General features: G+C 47.2%; 1 protein-coding gene across 1 annotated transcript in view; it reads left to right on the top strand.

Annotated features, from left to right (window-relative positions):
• The window catches only part of RPAP3 (RNA polymerase II associated protein 3), a 131,476-nt gene that overhangs the window by 35,503 nt on the left and 81,290 nt on the right, over positions 1-14,683 (top strand). Inside the window, exons 6-8 of the mRNA XM_070754946.1 lie at positions 8,682-8,803; positions 11,306-11,376; positions 11,462-11,593. Of these exons, the coding sequence (XP_070611047.1) occupies positions 8,682-8,803; positions 11,306-11,376; positions 11,462-11,593 (325 nt within the window). The remainder of the gene's footprint in view (positions 1-8,681; positions 8,804-11,305; positions 11,377-11,461; positions 11,594-14,683) is intronic.

Below are 14,683 nucleotides of genomic sequence, written 5' to 3'. Positions count from 1 at the left end.
GGTATTTGGTAGAAAGTCAAACTTGATCGCCAACAGTCAATGGGGGAGTGTCTCGGCGGGAACGGTCGTCAAAGCGTTTGTAGTCTTCTTTGGCTTGAGTTAAGGAATGTTGGACGAGTTGGTGAACGGCACGTAACTCGTTCAGAAAATCACCAGCACGTGGAAACAGCGAATCAGCAGGAGTGAGTGGAAATAAGCTGGGATGGAACCCTTAGGTGGTGCAGAACGGTGTGGTCTGGATAGAGGTATGTTCAGAGTTATTAAAGGTGAACTCAGCTAAAGAGATATATTTCGACCAATCGTTTTGTCTGTCGTGAACAAAACAACGGAGGTATTGTTGCAGGATGCCAATAACTTTTTCTGTGTCCCCATCGGTTTGGAGGTGATGGGTAGATGCCAGGGAAATCTTGACTTGGAGAGAGGTCATGAGTTATTTCCAAAACTGAGCAGTTAATTGCGGACCGTGGTCGGAGATCCATGGAGGCAGAAGATGTTTTGGATAAATAGGTGAGCTGTGATTTTGGCTGTAGGGATTCGACAAGGGATGAAATGAGCCATCTTGATTAACATGTCCACTACTACAAATATGGCAGTGAACACTTGGGAAACAGGTAAGCAGGTGAGGAAGTCCATAGAAATGGTACCCCAGGGTATTTCAGGTGTAGGTAAAGGTTGCAATAATCCCGGAGGGGGTCCGGTGGCAGCTTTGTCTTGGCGACAACGGATACACGAGTTAACCTAGGTACTGACACCATGGCGGAGTCTGGGCCACCAAAAGGTACGAGAAATGTGGTGTAGGGTTTTGAAGAGGCCAAAATGGCCGGCGGCGGGATTATCGTGACACTGGTTGAGGATGACACCTCGGAGTGGACCTGTGGGAACATAGAGCAGGTCATGGTAACGGAGCAAGTCCTCAGCAACGGTCCATGGAGAATCAGGTTCTAGATCTTGTTTCCTTTGGGTGACAAAGGGGTCCTGGCATTGCGCCTCTCGAATTCTGTCGCGAAGATCTACCGCAATGTGGGTGGCTGCGATCGACGCGAGAGGCAGAATGGTACGAAGCGACGCGGGTTCATGGTTTTGGGTGTATTCAGGTTTGCGAGACAGTGCATCGGTTTGTTTTTTGTCCCACTTAGAAATGTAGGTAATGCAGAAGTCGAATCTGGCAAAGAAGAAGGACCATCGGATTTGTCTCTGGCTTAGCTTCCTGGCAGTTTGGAGAAATTCCAAGTTTTTGTGGTCAGTTCTGACCTGTACTTGGTGATGGGCTCCTTCCAGATGATGTTGCCAGGTCTCAAAAGCAGTCTTGATGGCTAAAAGTTCCTTTTCCCAAATGGTATAGTTCTGTTCGGGAGGTTTTAATTTCCTAGAATAATAGGCACAGGGAAGGTCCGCCATCTTGGCTTTGTTGGAGAAGTACAGCTCCTACTCCAATGTCGGAGTCGTCGGCTTCGGCGATAAATGGACGGCGGGGATCAGGGTATTGGAGAATAGGTTCTTGCATGAAAGCTTTTTTGAGATTAAGAAAGGCTTGTTGTACTTTGGTGCCCCATTGAAATGGAAAGTTTTTCTGGAGGAGGTGAGTGAGGGGTGCAGTCAAGGTGGCAAAGTTAGGAATGAAGTAGTTGAAAAAGCCCAGAAATCATCGGACATCTTTGGCTCAAGCTGGTGGTTGCCATGTTTGCAAGGTGTCGAGTTTTTCGGTGTCCATGGCGATGCCTTGAGGAGAATTCCTGGCTCCAATCCTCCCCTGCAGGGAGGCAGAACCAACTAGGTGGTTCCGCCCCAGACACCTGATGGACCCAGAGGGCTTTTAGAGGGCACTTGGGGTTTTACCAGATTCACTCGTCCAGAGCTCGGCAGAGTCTCTTGCTGCGGCCTGGAATAGGGCTGCAGCGGAGGCTCTTGACCGAATTACGCCGTGGCAACCTCTCTGTGGCACTAGACCCCATAGAGCTCCATGTTTCAATGTGGAGCTCTGGGAGTTGAAATGGCAGAAGAGACGTCTAGAGAAGCGATGGAGGAAGAGTAAGTCCAAATCTGATCAAACACTTGTAGAAGCTGTTCTTAAGACCTACAAAGTGGCGCTCAAGGCGGCAAGATGCGCATACCATGCCGCCTTGATTGCATCAGCGGAATCCCGCCTGGCCGCTCTGTTTAGGGTGACCCGCTCCCTTCTGAATCAGGGGGGAGTTGGGGAGCTCTTGCAGGGCAGTGCCGAGGAATTTAACTCATTTTTCGCTGGTAAAGTCGCTCGGATCCGGGCGGACCTTGACTCCAATTGCACAGCAGTATCGGCTGACAACGAGTCAATGGAGGTGACTGGGGCTCCTCTTTGTCCATCTGTCTGGGAGGAGTTTGACTTGGTGACACCTGATGAAGTGGACAAGGCCATTGGAGCTGTGAGTTCCGCCACCTGTTTATTGGATCCGTGTCCCTCTTGGTTGGTTTCGGCCAGCTGAGAGGTGACACAGAGCTGGGTCCAGGAGATTTTCAACGCTTCCTTGTGGAGGGGGTCCTTCCGGCTACTTATAAGGAGGCACTTGTGCGCCCCCTCAAGAAGCCTTCCCTGGACCCAGCCGTGCTTAATAACTACCGTCCAGTCTCCGACCTTCCCTCTCTAGGGAAGGTTGTTGAGAAGGTGGTGGCACTCCAACTCCAGCGGTCCTTGGAAGAAGCTGATTATCTAGGCCCTCAACAGTCAGGATTCAGGCCCGGCTACAGCACGGAAACTGCTTTGGTCGCGCTGATGGATGAACTCTGGCGGGCCTGGGACAGGGGCTTATCCTCTGTCCTGGCGCTCCTTGACCTCTCAGTGGCTTTCGATACCATTGACCATGGTATCCTTCTGTGCCAGCTGGAGGGGCTGGGAGTGGGAGGCACTGTCCTTCAGTGGTTCTCCTACCTCTCTGGTCGGTCGCAGTCAGTGTTAGTGGGGGGTCAGAGGTTGACCTCTAGGTCTCTCCTTTGTGGGGTGCCTCTGGGGTCAGTCCTCTCCCCCCTGCTATTTAATATCTACATGAAACCGCTGGGTGAGATCATCCAAGGGCATCAGGTGAGGTATCATCAGTATGCTGATGATACCCAGTTATACATTTCCACCCCATGTCCAGTCAACGAAGCAGTGGAAGTGATGTGCCGGTGCCTGGAGGCTGTTGGGGCCTGGATGGGTGTCAACAAGCTAAAACTCAAACCTGACAAGACAGAGTGGCTGTGGGTCTTGCCTCCCAAGGACAATTCCATCTGTCCGTCCATTACCCTGGGGGGGGAATTATTGACCCCCTCAGAGAGGGTTTGCAACTTGGGCGTCCTCCTTGATTCACAGCTAACACTGGAACACTATCTTTCAGCTGTGGCGAGGAGGACGTTTGCCCAGGTTCGCCTGGTGCACCAGTTGCGGCCCTATTTGGACAGGGAGTCATTGCTCACAGTCGCTCATGCCCTCATCACCTCGAGGTTCGATTACTGCAACGCTCTCTACATGGGGCTACCTTTGAAAAGTGTTCAGAAACTTCAGATCATGCAGAATGCGGCCGTGAGAGCTGTCGTGGGGCTTTCCAGATTCACCCACATTTCTCCAACACTCCGTGGCTTGCATTGGCTGCCGATCAGTTTTCGGTCACAATTCAAAGTGTTGGTAATAACCTTTAAAGCCCTACATGGCATTAGACCAGAATACCTCCCTCTGACCCCGCCTTCTACCGCACAAATCCCAGTGGCCGATAAGGTCCCACAGAGTTGGCCTTCTCCGGGTCCCGTCGACTAAACAATGTTGTTCGGCGGGCCCCAGGGGAAGAGCCTTCTCTGTGGCGGCCCCAGCCCTCTGGAATCAACTGCCCCCAGAGATTAGAACTGCCCCCACCCTCCTTGTCTTTCGCAAATTACTTAAGACCCACCTGTATCACCAGGCATGGGGGAACTGAGATACCTCCCTCAGGCTTTTATATTTCATGTTTGGTATGTGTGTGCTGCATGGTTTTAAATGACAGAGTTTTATATGTTTTTTAATATTAGATTTGTTTCATTGTAATATTGTTTTATTATAGTTGTGAGCTGCCCCGAGTCTTCGGAGAGGGGCGGCATACAAATCTAATAAATTATTATTAAATTGTTATTATTATTAAATGACATGGCCTAAGAAGTTGATGGCTGTTTGAAAAAATTGGCATTTTTCTAACTTTGCATAAAGGGGGTGTTGTTGGAGGCGTTGGAGTACTTGTCGTAAGTGGTGTAGGTGAGTTTCTGGAGAAGGAGAGTACAGTGATCCCCCGGGTATCGCGATCCTGATCATTGCGAACGGGCTAAATTGTGATTTTTCAACCCGGAAGTCAAAACACCATCTGCGCATGCGCGCCCTTTTTTTTATGGCCACGCATGCGTAGATGGCGCCGGGCAGATCAGCTGCTGGGCGGCTTCCCTGGGTCTTCCCCCTCTTGCTGGCGGGAGGGCGAGCGGCGGGCATCAGCGAGGAGTTTCCCCACCGCCCACGCAAACTCCTCGCTGCCGCTTGCCCGCCCTTCGCCCGCCCACGCCGTTCGCTCCCCCTCTTGCTGGCGGGAGGGGGAGAAGCCCCCCCCAGCACCCGCTCGCCCGCCGTTCGCCACTCACCCGCCCTTCGCCCGGCCACCCGCCCTTCGCTCGCTGCTCACCCGGGTTCGGGGGGGTGCTGGCAAGCCCCCCATGCCGGCGGCGACGTTTTAAAACAGCCGCGTGGCTTCCCAACTGAGTCCCGAAGACAAACGCGGAAGTTCGCCTTTGACGTTTGTCTTCGGGACTCAGTTGGGAAGCCGCGCGGCTGTTTTAAAATGTCGCCGCCGGCATGGGGGGCTTCCTAGCAGCCCCCCAAACCCGGGTTGGGGGGCCGGGGGGTGCTGCCAAGCCCCCCATGCTGGCGGCGACATTTTAAAACAGCCGCGCGGCTTCCCAACTGAGTCCCGAAGACAAACGTCAAAGGCGAACTTCCGCGTTTGTCTTCGGGACTCAGTTGGGAAGCCACGCGGCTGTTTTAAAACGTCACCGCCGGCATGGGGGGCTTGCCAGCACCCCCCGGACCCCCAACCCGGGTTTGGGGGGCTGCTAGGAAGCCCCCCATGCCGGCGGCGACGTTTTAAAACAGCCGCGCGGCTTCCCAACTGAGTCCCGAAGACAAACGCGGAAGTTCGCTTCAGGACTCAGCTGGGAAGCGGCGGCGTGGGCGGGCGAAGGGCGGGCGAGCGGCAGCGAGGAGTTTGCGTGGGCGGTGGGGAAACCCCACTCTTCGGCTCCTCGCTGCTGCGGCGGAAGTAAAACCACCATCTGCGTATGCGCAGATGGTGTTTTTACTTCCGCAGCGCTACTTCGCGAAAAACCGATCATTGCGAGGGGTCCTGGAACGGAACCCTCGCAATGACCGGGGGATCACTGTATATCAAAATGTCATCAATGTAGATGATCATCAATGTAGATGATCAATAAAGTCTTTAAAGATCTCATGCATAAAATGTTTGAATACTGCAGGGGCATTGGTAAGTCCAAAAGGCATGACAGTGAATTCAAAATGGCCATAGCGGGTGGCGAAGGCGGTCTTCCATTCATCACCTTGATGGATGCGAATGAGGTTGTAGGCACCTTGTAAGTCAATTTTGGTGAAAATGGTTGCTGTACGGAGGCGGTCCATGACTTCTGAGATTAAAGGTAGAGGGTAGCAGTTGCGAATGGTAATGGAATTGAGTTTATGTTAGTCACAGCAAAGTCTAAGGTCTCTGGTTTTCTTTTGGACAAAAAGTACTGGGGCGGAGAGTGGTGAAGAGGAGGGTTGGATGAAACCTCTGGCGAGGTTCTGGTCAATAAAGTCTTTTAAGGCGGCTGATTCGGGTTGAGACATTGAATAGAGGCAGCCAGCAGGATGTTTGGCATTGGGTAAGAGGTCAATGGTACAGTCGTAGGGTCAGTGGGGGGGTAACTGGTCTGCTTCTTTCTCATTGAAAACGTCAGCGAAGTCAGCAATCTCTGGTGGGAGGGTGCAGGCGAGTTGGGCAGGAAGTGGAGTAGTAAACGGTGGATGGATGTGGTCGACACATTGTAGACATGGAAAGGAAATTCGGTTTTGGGACCACACGATGTGGAGATCATGGGTTCTGAGCCATGCTAAGCCAAGGACCTTAGGAAATTGGAGGCCTCTTGTGACATAAAATTGAATAGGTTCTTCGTGGTGTTCGATGGTTAAGGTAAATGGTTGGGTCTGGAATTTGATTGGTCCAAATAAGAGAACTCGGCCATCGATGGTTTCAACAATCATAGGAGGTGTGACAGGGCACAATGGTATGGCATGAGAATGAGCGAAGGTCTCATCCATGAAGTTGGTGGTGGCTCCAAAATCTACTAAGGCAATAGTAGGGAGGGTTTTGGGTGGGTTTTCTAAGTTCACCTTAGTGACTAAGGTCAGGTGTCCAGCCTCTCCACGATACATGCATAGGCCTTCTGCTCGACGTTTGGCTCTCTTGGCTTCGCTCAGGCGAGGTCTGGCCATACCTAGATCCATTGGTTCCTCTCGAGCGATGACAGCTGGTCAGTTTCCCGTGTCTGTTGGCATCTGGCGTCTTGGCACGGAGTTGAAACTGTTGTTTTGAAATCTTTGGCGTGGAGCTGGCACTGGTCTGGTGCTCTCTACAAACTGGTTTTCGTATCTGGTGGCACGGTCCTGGGCAGATGACATTTTAGTCTCGATGGTCAAACAAGTCTCGTAGAGTTCATTTAACTTGTTGGGTGTTGGTTGGCGTGCCATCTCATGCACAATTCTGGGTTTCAGGCCATCTTGGAACAGTTCCATAAGGGCTTGCTCATTCCAATTTAGGGGTGTGACTAGTTTCTGGAAGTCGGAGATATACTCCGAGATGGTTTTATTGCCCATGTGCAATTGGCATAACTGAGTGATAGCATTTTGTACACGCATGGGGTCTTGAAATTCTTGTTCAAACCTCCGGTGAAAAGCAGCGTAATTTTGCAGGATTGGATCCTGGCCTGCTAAAATGGCATTGCCCACTCAAATGCATCACCTTTACACAGGCTTATCATGAAAGAGATTTTCATAGCATCCCTAGCAAAGTGCTCAGGAGATGAGTTAAAAAAATTCTGGCATTCTTGTAGAAATACATCAAGTTTATCTCTTGCCCCTGTAAAAATGGATGGCTTAGCTAAGTAAATCTTTGGCATTGATTGAATGATTACTTGTGGTTGAACGGGGGCTGCAGCTTGATTTTGTAATGTGATGATTTGCGCTTGTAGAGCAGTTACCTTTTGTGCTAACAGTTGGACATCATTAGCTAAATTGGCCATCATGAGCTGGCTGGTTGAATTTCTTAATTCATTCAAAGGCTTGGGAGTTTCAACACTGTTCTGGTTTCTGGTAGAACTTTAGTTATTAAAAAATAACGCTTACTTAATGCAGTATTTCATAAACAAAGAAACTCCATTTTTATTCTCCTCACCTCCATATTCAAAATGCAATACAGACTGGCACATTCTTTTCTCCCGTTATCTCTCTTAATTACATTCCACATGCATTCCTTCAAGACTCCTCTGTCTCCCAAGATTTATGTACATACAGCATGATTCAAAAACAGCAGGAATGACTGCAAAATAACACAGAATAATCTCACTTGCTCCGGATCCAAACTGAAACAAGTTTCATTGTAGAACTACAATATTGAAACTCCGCCCTTCTTCCCCACTCACCCCCTGACGTGCCAAATACATCACTCCAGTATTTAACCCATTCCTCCCCTTAATATCTTTTTCCTAACACCTGTTCCTTGCATTTTTGGACCCTTCAGAATTGAGGATTAATCCAGCGAATGTCTGTTTCTTCCTCGCTAGATTCTGGACTCATAGCAACATCCTGTGGCTAGCCTCCCACCTGTTCTAATATCTGTAACCCAGGGCCTACCACTAATTCATAAACACTATCTGTATCACAGTCCTCAAGCTCTTCATCATCCTCCAACTGACCAGGAGTATGTACAACAATAATCAGTTATTTATGCTAATCAGGCTCTGCGCTGTTTGCTGCAAGGATGTAAATTGCTGAGAGGCAGAGGCCAAAGGGTGGGGTGGCTGGGTGGGGCTACATTTGGTGTATAAGACGAACCCAAGTTTTCATCCTCTTGGGGTTAAAAGGTGCATTTTATACTCTGAAAAATACATACGTAATATGGGCAGAGCAAGACTATAGGGAAAATTAGCCTTTATTTCTCCATAGAGTCACTGATCCTAAATTGATTTTTTGGGAACCTTTAAAAGGGGTGGTTTTTTTCCTACTACTGCCTGGACCTACTACGTCCAGGCATATTATGTTACAAATTTAGTCTAGGGGTTCATGTAAGCATCCTGTTTTCTCTTTAATTACTTAGGAACCTTGTTTTATTTTAAATTGGGTCTATAACCTAGTTCACTATTAAAGGAATTGATTACAAACTAAATTGAAAACACTAGTACCTTAACAGTGGTTGGCTGTTTTTCTCAAAATTGGATCACCAGTGTGAGAATTTTTTTCATGGTCCTTCCAATATACAGTAGTAGAGTATATCTTCATCAGTCTTGATCAGCTTATGGAATGGAAGCTCAGAATCTATATCTGGGCTTGTCCTTTTATTAGTATGTATTTAATGAAAAAGTATTTTAATAGCCATACAATATCATTTCAGGTTTTCTGTGGCTGAATCTGATTGCAATTTAGCCCTGGCCTTAAACAAAAATTACACAAAGGCTTATAGCAGAAGAGGGGCAGCTCGTTTTGTCTTGCAAAATTTTAAGGGTGCCAAAGAAGGTACATGTCACGTATAATATATTCCTTTTTTGTTGTTTTATGCAAAACCTTTGATTTATAGAGTATGTATTTGAGATGATCAGTATTACTTTCCAGTGTCAAATAGCATCCAAAATACTAACATAATATGCTTTATTTGACATTTGTAGATCTTAAGATTCGTATATAAATGTTACTTTTTACAGTTTTATCCATTTTTAGGTAGATGATAAGCTATATTAATAAATTGATAACAAAATGAAATGTGGCCATGTTCAATCAAAATAAAAACAAATACATGCAAGGATTTCCAATATTGTAGAATATAATCATAATACTTTAGACCAGGGGACGGCAAACCACAGCTCGCGAGCCACTTGTAGCTCTTTGGCCCCTTGGGTGTGGCTCTTCTCAACAACCCCCATCTCATTCTTACCCCTAAATCTTTTCACCACACCTGCAACTGCTGAGGCTCTCGTCCTCTCTGTGCACGCATTCCACATTCCCACGTCATTGCTCTTCTTATGTTTCTCCCCAGAGCCCCCTGCTGCTTTTCTGCCTCTCATCATGCACCCACAGAGGTGTCATTCCTGAACTGCTAGACCAAAGCCGGGTTTTAAGTTTGTCGTTTCCCCTCCAATTTCAGTTCTGTTACAAACATTCCCTCCCCTGCTCGTAATGCCCACAGTAGCAAAAAGGGCAGGCATGCTGTTTTGCATGCTGGGAAATGTAGTCCAAATTTAGTTCAGGATTGGGAGACTTGATCCGTGTTCAGCATTTGCTCTCTTGATGACAAAGGCACTACTCAAAGAAAATATGAAATAAAGCAAGGGGCAGTGGCATGGCAAGCATGAAGTTTGCATTGAAGTGATTCCCATTTCCTGAGTCCAAACCTTGTCCTTTAATAAGCTGCAGGAGAGTTTTAGTTTTGGGGCTGTGATGCAGCTGCATTGCATTAAAAATTAGATTGCATTAATGTCTATGGAGATTTTCAGTCATCCACGTTATGGTTGTCCCAAGTGTTTTTCCAAAAGGAAACAGGACTTTCTTGGGTTTTTCTTTGGAAATGTTTTATTTTCTTCCAAGAAGCTTCTTCAGTTGTAAAGAGGAGGAAGAGAATGAGGGAGGAAGGAAGGAACTAACTTTGGGAATTACTGGTGGTTGTGATCCTTTGGATCTGTCTGCAGCCATACTTTCCAATTCATTTGGAAAATATTCTACTTGCTCAAAAGTGGCACTTGCTACAGATCAGGAGGTCTTCTTCCAGGAAACAGTGGAGGATTTTGCTTCATTCTCATGATTCTCTGATTAGCTCTCGCCCTGATAGCTTTATGCTACATCCGAGCCCAATCCATCAATGTTTGTCAGAAACAATGCAAGGTTTGGTTTTAAATCTATACCGGGAGAGGGCTCACAGAGTGAGGGCAACCTGTCTAGAACTAGGCTGCTAAGGGACATGGGTGTTTTGTAACAGTGAGGAACATAACGAAATGCCCACAATTTGGCTTGCAAATTGAATTTTGCAGAGGCGCCTCTGCTAACAGTCCAGTGACTGAGATCAAATAGCTTGCAAGGCCAAGTTACAGCTGGCCTGATTAAAATGAGATCCCACTGATGTTGTTATCCAGTTGGATAATTTAATGTCTGCAAGAAAACAAACTTCAGAGAGTACCAAGGACTGTTCAGAGAAGAGAGAAAGATGCATCTTAATCACTGTATTTATTTTAAACACCATTTAAAACAATGGTTTAAAACTTATTTTTTGGATATTTTTTCATTAACTGCAGTGGACTTTCCAAATTGAAACACCGGTTTCAATATATTACAACATTACTGAATGTGACACATTTCATATATAAACTGCATGCCCAAGAAAGACCAGTTTGTAATGTTAGCTGTCAGAGGGGGAGAGACAGAGACAGAGAAAGGGGGGAAGGGTGGAGAGATACAGACAGAGGTACAGACAGAGAGGGAGGGGGAGAGACATAGAGACACAAAGATACAAAGAGGGGGAGAGAGGAAGAGAGATTCAGAGTGCCATAGAGAGATGCAGAAAAAGGGGGGAGAGAAATACAGAAAGAGGGGGAGATAGAGGGGAAGAGAGAGATACATAGACAGAGGGGGAGAGAGTGATATGGAGAGAAGGCGGGGAGAGAGAGAGAGAAGGGTTTTGTGGTTCCAAGTTCTCTTTCCTGGGTAAGAGTCACTGGGAGGGGGGTCATGTGACCAGATGGGAGTGAATGATGTTGAGTTGGCCATGCCCACCCAGGTTCTGTGGCTCCTTTTTTTCCTGGGAGAAACAGGTCCAAATGGCCCTGAATGTTTAAGTTTGCCGACCCCTGCTCTAGACAAATAGAGTATATTTCAGGAATTATCTGGTTTATCCTAGCTCACAGTTTTTGCACTGAACTATGTCATATAAAGAAGCATTATTGGTATCATAACGGAATCTTACATTTTTCTTTCTTTAAATAATTGCTTATACAATATATAGTTTTTTAATACTTTTATATTTTCATGCAGATTATGAAAAGGTTTTGGAATTGGATTCAAACAACTTTGAAGCAAAGAATGAACTTAGGAAAATTGAACAGGTGAAAAACATCAACTTAATCAATTTGCCAAGGACCACGATTTTGTGTAGCTAAATATTTGAAATATTATTTGTTTTTATATTAGGCTCTCTTGTCAAAGGAAAACTGTCAGGCTGAAGCAAGAGATACTTTTAGGAAAGTGGAAAGTGGAGAAGATGAACGGAAACAATTGGAGGAGGAGCAGTTGAAGCAAGAGGCTATGGCAGAAAAAGATTTGGTAAGCAGCAATGCAAGACTATTTTTCAGATATTTAAATTGGTATGTTTTTTGTCTAATGAATCATTTCTTGGCCATTGGCAGAATGACCATGGTATTCATGGATTGCATTCTCATAATTGCTAACTACTTTTGCCCAATATTGTTAAACTGATTTTTTTCTGTGCTTGCTTTGCATGTCAGTAATTTCAGGTGACACATTGCTTACAATGTGTCATCTGGCTAATGATGTCTCAGTTTAAGTTATAATTTCAATGATAATGCTAATTGTGGTATTACAAGTCCAAAACAGCTGGAGACATGATATTGTTTACTGCCTGATACCAAGCATACAGAATTCTATATATCTGTTTGAAAAATTTTCCCCATAATCAATTCTTCCTGCTCTACTCTTGCAAATAAAATTATTGAGAAAAGTGTTATTTTCAGTAGTACAGTGATACCCCGTCTTACGAACATAATTGGTTCTGGGACGAGGTTCGTAAGGTGAAAAGTTCGTAAGACGAAACAATGTTTCCCATAGGAATCAATGGAAAAGTGAATAATGCATGCAAGCCCATTAGGAAAATCCAAAACTTTAAGTTTTTTTTTAAAAGTGGTGGGCGGACGAAGTGGAGGAGAACAGAGTGGGGACAGGCGAGCCGAGGAAGTGTCGGGAGAGGGGATTTCCCCAATCTCGCTGTCAAAATGTGTCCATGGGAGACTCAGCCATCCATCGCCCACTGTCCCCTCCTGCCAGAGGCCCGCAAAGAGCCAAAGCTGGGTGTGGAGAAAGGTGAAACTTTCAGCTCCTGGATAGACCAGAGAGCCTGGACACGCCACCTTCCCGCCCGCCCTGCCGATCGCCCTCCCACCCTCCGCCAACAGCGCCTGTCCCACCCTCTCCAAGAGCTGCACCAAGACCGCCCGGGAGCCACTGCTTCCAGGAGGGTTCCCCTTGCTAGCCTCCTCTAGATCTGCCGTTCAAGGCTTTGGTAACTTTGGAGGATCCCTGCCCAGCACACGCGCGCTCTCCCGGCACAACTTGCCCAGACCTTGCCCCAACCTGCGGGAGGAGGGAGGTTGGCTCCCCACACGGGAGCCACCCAAAGGCGAAATATGATCTGAAAAGCTCTGTTGCGCAAAAAGCTTGGGAGAGTGTGACATGGTAACGTGGGAAGGAGGAGGAGCCGAGCCGGGAGGAGGAGGAGTGGGAGGAAGGCAAGATCTGATCCCAACCCCCGTTGGGAACGAGCAAACCAAGGGTTCTCAGCCAAGTCTTCTGAAAGAGACTGAGCTTTATGCAATCTCTCTTGGAATTAAAGGAGCGGGCGCCCGTTCACAAAAAGAGGCGCTAGAAACACACTCTCAGTATCAGAGAAGAGATTTGGAGGTGCGTGTGTGTGAGAGAGAGAAAGCAGCAGGATCCTTTCTCAGAGTCCACAGAGATCTATAGGCTGATGCTTCTTTTATAAAAGAATCTTTGGGGGGGGGGGGGGCGGCAATGAAAAGAATCCAGAGCCCTGGAATAAAAGTCAAACCGGGCTGTTCAGAGGAACAGAAACCCAATCCCTTCGCTAGAAACACACGCTGAAACGTTAGTTTTGGTAGGGGCAAATTGTTTATTCGGAAAGGGACTGGTTTCCTCAGGGCTTTGAAAAAGTTACGATCTGAAGTTGATTGTCCCGAAATGCTTGGGATTGGTAAATCGCCTTCCCTGCTGTAACCCCCCTTTGAAAACCCCACCCAATTTCCTCATCGGGTTTTCCCAATCCTGTTTCTAGCGAAGAGATTGTGCCTTTATGCCTCTAAACAGCCCGGTTTGACTTTTATTCCAGGGCTCTCCCCCTGAGATTCTTTTATAAAAGAAACATCAGCCTATAGATCTCTGTGGACTCTGAGAAAGAACCCTTCTCCTTTCTCTCTCTCCCTCTCACACACACACGCACCAGGGGAATGTTTGGCAAGCAGACGGTGGAAGAAGCGAAAGTTCTCCATTCATGACCCTCTTTTCCCCACTTTTCTGTTCGGTCCAATAATATTCCCCCACTCCGGTTTCACTATAAAAAAGAAGGAGGTGAGGAAGTTTTGTGGGGAGTGTTTCTCTCCAGCCCCCTCCCCGGAGTTTTCATAACTTTCTTTCTTTGTTTCTCTCTTTCTTTCTCTTTCTTTTCTTTCTCTTTCTTTCTTTCTTTCTTTCTCTTTCTTTCTCTTTCTTTCTTTCTCTCCCTCCCTCTCTCCCCCCCCCCCTCTCGCAAGCAACAAAGGACTTAAAAGGAACCAGGGAAGGCGATTTACCAATCCAAGCATTTCGGGACAATCAACTTCAGATCGTAACTTTTTCAAAGCCCTGAGGAAACCAGTCCCTTTCCGAATAAACAATTTGCCCCTACCAAAACTAACGTCTCAGCGTGTGTTTCAAGCGAAGGGATTGGGTTTTTGTTCCTCTGAACAGCCCGGTTTGACTTTTATTCCAGGGCTCTGGATTCTTTTCATTGTCAGCCCCCCCCCCCCGAGATTCTTTTATAAAAGAAGCATCAGCCTATAGATCTCTGTGGACTCTGAGAAAGGATCCTTCTCCTTTCTCTCTCTCTCACACACGCACCTCCACCCCCACCTCCAAATCTCTTCCTTGATATCTCAGGCTTAGGAAAAGAAGCTCCGATACTGAGCATGTGTTTCCAGCAAAGGGATTGAGTTTTTGTGCCTCTGAACAGCCCGGATTGACTTTTATTTCAGGGCTCTGGATTCTTTTCATTGCCAGCCCCGCCCCCCACCTTGAGATTCTTTTATAAAAGCTCTGATACTGAGAGTGTGTTTCTAGCGCCTCTTTTTGTGAACGGGCGCCCGCTCCTTTAATTCCAAGAGAGATTGCATAAAGCTCGGTCTCTTTCAGAAGACTTGGCTGAGAACCCTTGGTTTGCTCGTTCCCAACGGGGGTTGGGATCAGATCTTGCCTTCCTCCCACTCCTCCTCCTCCCGGCCCAGCTCTTCCTCCTCCTCCCCACGTTACCAAGTCACACTCTCCCCAAGCTTTTTGCGCACCAGAGCTTTTCAGATCATATTTCGCCTTTGGGTGGCTCCCATGTGGGGAGCCAACCCCCCTCCTCCC

This window comes from Erythrolamprus reginae, chromosome 6 (genome assembly GCF_031021105.1).
Source record: "Erythrolamprus reginae isolate rEryReg1 chromosome 6, rEryReg1.hap1, whole genome shotgun sequence".
NCBI lineage: Eukaryota > Metazoa > Chordata > Lepidosauria > Squamata > Dipsadidae > Erythrolamprus > Erythrolamprus reginae.
The sequence above is the reverse complement of the archived record's forward strand: the minus strand, read 5'-3'. Positions and strand labels throughout refer to the sequence as shown.